The sequence below is a fragment of the Octopus bimaculoides genome, chromosome 4, assembly GCF_001194135.2.
Source record: "Octopus bimaculoides isolate UCB-OBI-ISO-001 chromosome 4, ASM119413v2, whole genome shotgun sequence".
Lineage (NCBI taxonomy): Eukaryota > Metazoa > Mollusca > Cephalopoda > Octopoda > Octopodidae > Octopus > Octopus bimaculoides.
Genome location: NC_068984.1, coordinates 1,750,986 through 1,756,372, shown reverse-complemented (window position 1 = coordinate 1,756,372; position 5,387 = coordinate 1,750,986). Strand labels below are relative to the sequence as shown.

The following is a 5,387-nucleotide window of genomic DNA, read 5'->3' as shown; positions in this document are numbered from 1 at the left end:
TCTCTCTCTCTCTCTCTATATATATATATATATATATATATATATATATATATATATACACATACATGATGGGCTTCTTTCAATTTCCATCTACCAAATCCACTCACAAGGCTTTGGTTGACCCAGGACGAAAGCAGAAGGTTCTTATCCAAGGTGGCATGGAGTGGGACAGAACCTGAAACCATATGCTTACAAAGCAAGCTTCTCAACCACACATTCACAAATAAGAAAAAGTGAAAGAGAGAGAGAGAGACAGACAGACAGACAGAGCAAAATGATGCATTATTTGTGTATACAAGAATTTTTTTTTCTCTTTTTCAGATTGCTGTGCCTTTGATTCCATAAGTTGTCCAGTTGTGAAACAACTGACTGAACACTTCTACAGAATTTACCAGACTGAACACCAGTTCTATTATTTATGTTTCTACAACTCCTTCACTGCCATTAGTTATGCATGTAGGTGTGGCAACCCAATTAGTAAGTCATCATTTACATATCATCACCATCATAATTTTCACTTCCAATTCCCAGGCAAGTATGGGTTAGGTGACTTGTTACAGACCAGGTCAGTTGTTATTCAGAATTAGTGCCCTCCCAGTTGGACCAACAAACCATGCCTCACATGGTTTCTATAGCTGGATGCCCTTCCCAACATCATCCACTACACAGAGTTTATTGCATGCTTCTTTCATGGGCACCAACATTTGAAAGATTTATCAAAATTGAAGTCTTCATAACCTCAGGATATTTCTGCTCATTTGGCATTATTCTAAAGAATGTACTGGTGGTATTTTGTCCTAGCAGTACTAATGTGGCTTTGTACCCTACAAGACAGAAGGGTTCCCTCGCTGCTCTACATTATCTCCCGATGTTTAGCACACCATGACCAATGGTGAGGTTGGGAGCAGGAAGGCAATTGTTGAAAGGAAAGTGTCCCTCTAGCCATGCCTGCCTCTAAGAAGCTATGTCTATATCTTGTACTAACACTAATTTAATGCTGAGTGGATTTGTGAGTAGTATTCCAAAATCCCAAACCAATATATCCTTGGTTTCTGATTTCTGCAAGAGTTAAAAGTCCTTTTTGCTAGCGGCTGGGATTATAAAACAACCATTCTTTCCACAGGGATATTTTTTATAACAGAAATAATTCATTGAAAGTTGCTTAAAAACCTTTGATTGTCATATTGAAGAATTGGCACGAAATGTTCCTCACTGATTTATGTTATATTTTATTTTTCTATCCTTCTTTGAGAGTTACAAGAACTCATCTTTAGCCAATCTTTGTTTTCCAATCTTTGTTTTTATACATTCAATACTTCTGTTCTCTTCCTTTTTTTTCTCTGTTCACTTTGAGATTAACAACACCAGTTCAATAAATTTAGATCACCTTGAATCTAACAAAGACAACTCATTTGAAATCTTTATACTTCAACAGACAAAATATGTGGAATCAGAAGAGAAAGTCCAAATTTCTCACCCAACATTATGACGTACATAATTGGAGGAAGAGAAGCAGAAGACTGTGAATTTCCATGGATGGCTTTTATCAAAAGTAGGAATCAAATATGTGGAGGATCTTTAATTGATAACCGACATATAATTACAGCTGCCCATTGTATGTAAGTAAATTAAAACACTTTATGTGTGTGTGTGTGCATATGTTTTTTATTAATAATCAGCAGAAGTTACAGAGTGGCTCAAGAGCCAAGAGTTTTGTGTATTGGCACTTAACAAAATGGTAAATGCCAATGCATAAAACTCTTGGCACTTGAGCCACTCTGTAACTTCTGCTGATTATTATTAATAATAATAACCCTTTCTACTGAGGGCACAAGGCCTGAAATTTATATAAAGGTGTTGAAATTTAAAAAAAAATAACAATACAAATAAATTATAAGTTATAAAGCTGAAAAAGAAAATGGGAGATGTGAAAAAAGCCTACATATATGTTTCAGTTCCCTCCCCTAGTTGATGTGCAAGTCTAAGCATTTGGTTCTATGCTAAGAATGGCATCATTTCTAACTGTATGGGGCAGAAGTTCTTCAGGGTTATTGTGAGCTTATAGAAGTAAGGTTAACATTTTTCTTGGAAGGATACATACAAGGCTTTGGTCAGTGCAAGACTATAGTAGAAGACACTTGCCCAAGGTGGCACACAGTGGAACTGAACCTGGAACCATGTAGTTGGGAAACAAACTTCTTACCACACAGCCTTGCCTATTAATTTTCCTTTCAAATTTAATTTTTAATCACTTGCCACGTTTTATTTTTGATGTCTTTCTCATTCTCTGTATTTTTATGACTTGTTTCTACAAATACAAACAATTCACTCTGTCCAGTTTTTAATTTTAATTCAATTTTCACTCACCTCATTGTTTACATATTTTCCCATCACTGTCCATTGCTTTCATCCAACAAGATCTGCGTTATTTGCAATAGTAACTGCCCGATCCAATCAGCCTGGAATGTTTATTTGATAAGAAGCAATCAGGAATACTTGTATATACTGTTAAGCTATGCTGTTCTTCTAAATACCTGTCCTGATAATCTTTGATCTGGCCTCATATGTTTCATACTTTCTGTTCAGCAACCGTTTCATTAAGACAAAATTCATTGAATGTATAATTACATAATTATGATACATTATTGATTAAAATTTATGCTTTTTTGCTAAATATGTAACTCTTAACGATCATCTTAGCTGATTATAGTAGAGATACTTGCAAGCTAGTCATCATCATCATCATCGTTGTCATCATTTAACGTCCGCTTTCCATGCTGGCATGGGTTGGATGGTTTGAATGAGGACTGGCAAGCCAGAAAGCTGCACCAGGCTCCAATGCCATCTGGCAAAGTTTCTACAGTTGGATGCCCTTCCTAATGCCAACCACTCCGAGATTGTAGTCGGTGCTTTTTATGTGTCACTGGCACGAGAGCTAGTCAGGCAGTACTGGCATTGACCACACTTGAATGGTGCTTTATACATGCCACCAGAAATAAAGCATTGGTGGTGCTTTTCCTGGCACAAACCCAAACTGCATCTCATCTAGACTGACTCTCTCCCTAATTGTTTGGACTATGACCCTCTCCATGACCTTCATTACCTGATCCAACAACTTGATACCTCTGTAATTATTCATATCTAATGCATCACCTTTACCTTTGTAGCAGTTGAATATAGTGCTACTACACCAGTCATTGAGTATGACTCCTTCGCGTATCACCTGGTTAACTATATGGGTGACTAGGCTATAGCCAACACTGCCAGATATTTTGAGCATCTCTGCAGTGATTCCTGATGGGCCGGGGGCTTTCCCTGTCTTCATGCTCTTAATTGCTTTAACTACCAAGGTACTGTCAATTTGGATAGCTGGTCCCTCTGTTGGGTCGACATGTGGCAGACTTTCTTTCTCCCATTCATTCCCTTTATTAAGCAATCTATTGTAGTGGCATCTCCAGACCTCTTTCTTTGCAGCCTCGTTTAGTGCAAGCGTACCATCATCCATGCAAACACATTTCTCTCCTATGACATCATGATTCTCTCTCACACACTGTCTTGCAACACAAAACACTTCAAGTCTTTGGTCCTCACGGCACAGAACATTGGCAGATTTTTTTCTTATCTGCTTCCCCTCTGACTAAATAAACCTATCCCCTAGCTTCCCTTGACTACCTACCATCTTTTTCTTCAGAAAAAATGATGAAATAGTCTTCCTCTTCTATCATTTGTCTTTGACAGAAACAAATAGCCAAATACACACTCCATCCAAATTGTTTTTTGCCTTTCATTTCTTCAGGGTTAGTAAAATAAAGTACAATAACAGTTAAGTACCAATACAATGAAGTACTAGGGTTGATTTCACCAACTAAGGTCTCCCACCAAATTTCAGATTTGTGCCTATACCAGAAGCAAACATTATTAATAAAGGGGAAAACATTCATTATCAAATATGAGAAATAATTGGTGGAGCAACCGAATCATTAGAATGCCAAACAAAATGGTTTGTGCTACTTGTTCTGAATCTTTACATTCCGAGTTCAAATCCTGCCATGGTCAACTTCACCTTTCATCCTTTTAAAGGTTCATAAAATAAAATTCCAGTCAAGTGTTGGGGGTCAATGGTATCAACTAAATCCCTTCTTTCATAATTGTCAACATTAAACCTAAGTTAGAAAAGAAAAAGCCCCCAAAAATGCTGCTAAGAATCTTGTCTGCTGGGGTAGGGATTCTGCCAGCTTGACAAATTCTTCATAATAATAATAATGTATTCGACTAAAGGCACATCATCATCATCATCATCATCATCGTTTAACGTCCGCTTTCCATGCTAGCATGGGTTGGACGAAGGCCGGAAAGGTTGGGGGAGGGAGCTAGTCAATTATATTGACCCCAGTGCTCAACTGGTACTTAATTTATCGACCTTGAGAAGAAAGGTGGAGTCAGCTTTCATAGAATTTGAACTCAGGACATAGAGACCAAAGGAATGGCACTAAATATTTTGTTCCCTGCATGCTAATGGTTCTGCCACTTCACAGAATATATAAAAATATTTTTATAAAATTTTAATATAAAATATTATTAATAAACTTATTTGCCTCAGAGAGAACAGACAACCAGGTGAAATATTTGTGTCACTGGGAACAAACGACAAAGAATTTATAAGAAGGGTCTATGTATCAGAAGTGAAAATCAACCCCTCCTATAAGGACTGCCAGTATCATATAGGTAAGTTATTTTGTTACAATTCTCCTTTTATAATCTCTACCCTTGTGTCTCAGAAGGTTCTAGAAGTGTCAATACTTGGCTGTAGTGTTATTAAATGTAAAGTGCAAATGTGGGTGTGTGGTAGCGAAGTTTGCTCCTCAGCCACATGGTTTAGGGTTTAGCCATACTGCATAGCACCCTGGGAAAGTGTCTTCTATTGCTCCAGTTATACCAAAGCCTTGTAGATGGAAATTGAAAAAAACAAACCTGTCATATATATATATGTATATAAATGCACATAAAAAGCACCATTCGAGCGTGGTTGATGCCAGTGCTGCCTGACTGGCTCTTGTGCCAGTGGCACATAAAAGCACCCACTACACTCTCAGAGTGGTTGGCATTTCGAAGGGCATCCAGCTGTAGAAACTTTGCCAGATCAGATTGGAGCCTGGTGCAGCTTCATGGCTTACCAGTCCTCAATCAAACCGTCCAACCCATGCCAGCATGAAAAGCGGACGTTAAACGGATGATGGTGATGATGATGACATACACACTCATAAATCGCACAGCAACATAACAGACTACACTTTAGAACATTTCATGGCAAGTTAAAACACTTGTTCATTATGTTTCAGCAGAATTATATGTATATATATATATATATATATATATATATATATGTG

General features: G+C 37.5%; 1 protein-coding gene across 1 annotated transcript in view; it reads left to right on the top strand.

Moving 5' to 3' along the window:
• The window catches only part of LOC106869035 (serine protease 33), a 24,541-nt gene that overhangs the window by 10,705 nt on the left and 8,449 nt on the right, over window positions 1–5,387 (top strand). The window contains exons 2-4 of the mRNA XM_014914538.2: window positions 322–477; window positions 1,436–1,619; window positions 4,601–4,725. Coding sequence (XP_014770024.2) covers window positions 322–477; window positions 1,436–1,619; window positions 4,601–4,725 — 465 coding nt within the window. The remainder of the gene's footprint in view (window positions 1–321; window positions 478–1,435; window positions 1,620–4,600; window positions 4,726–5,387) is intronic.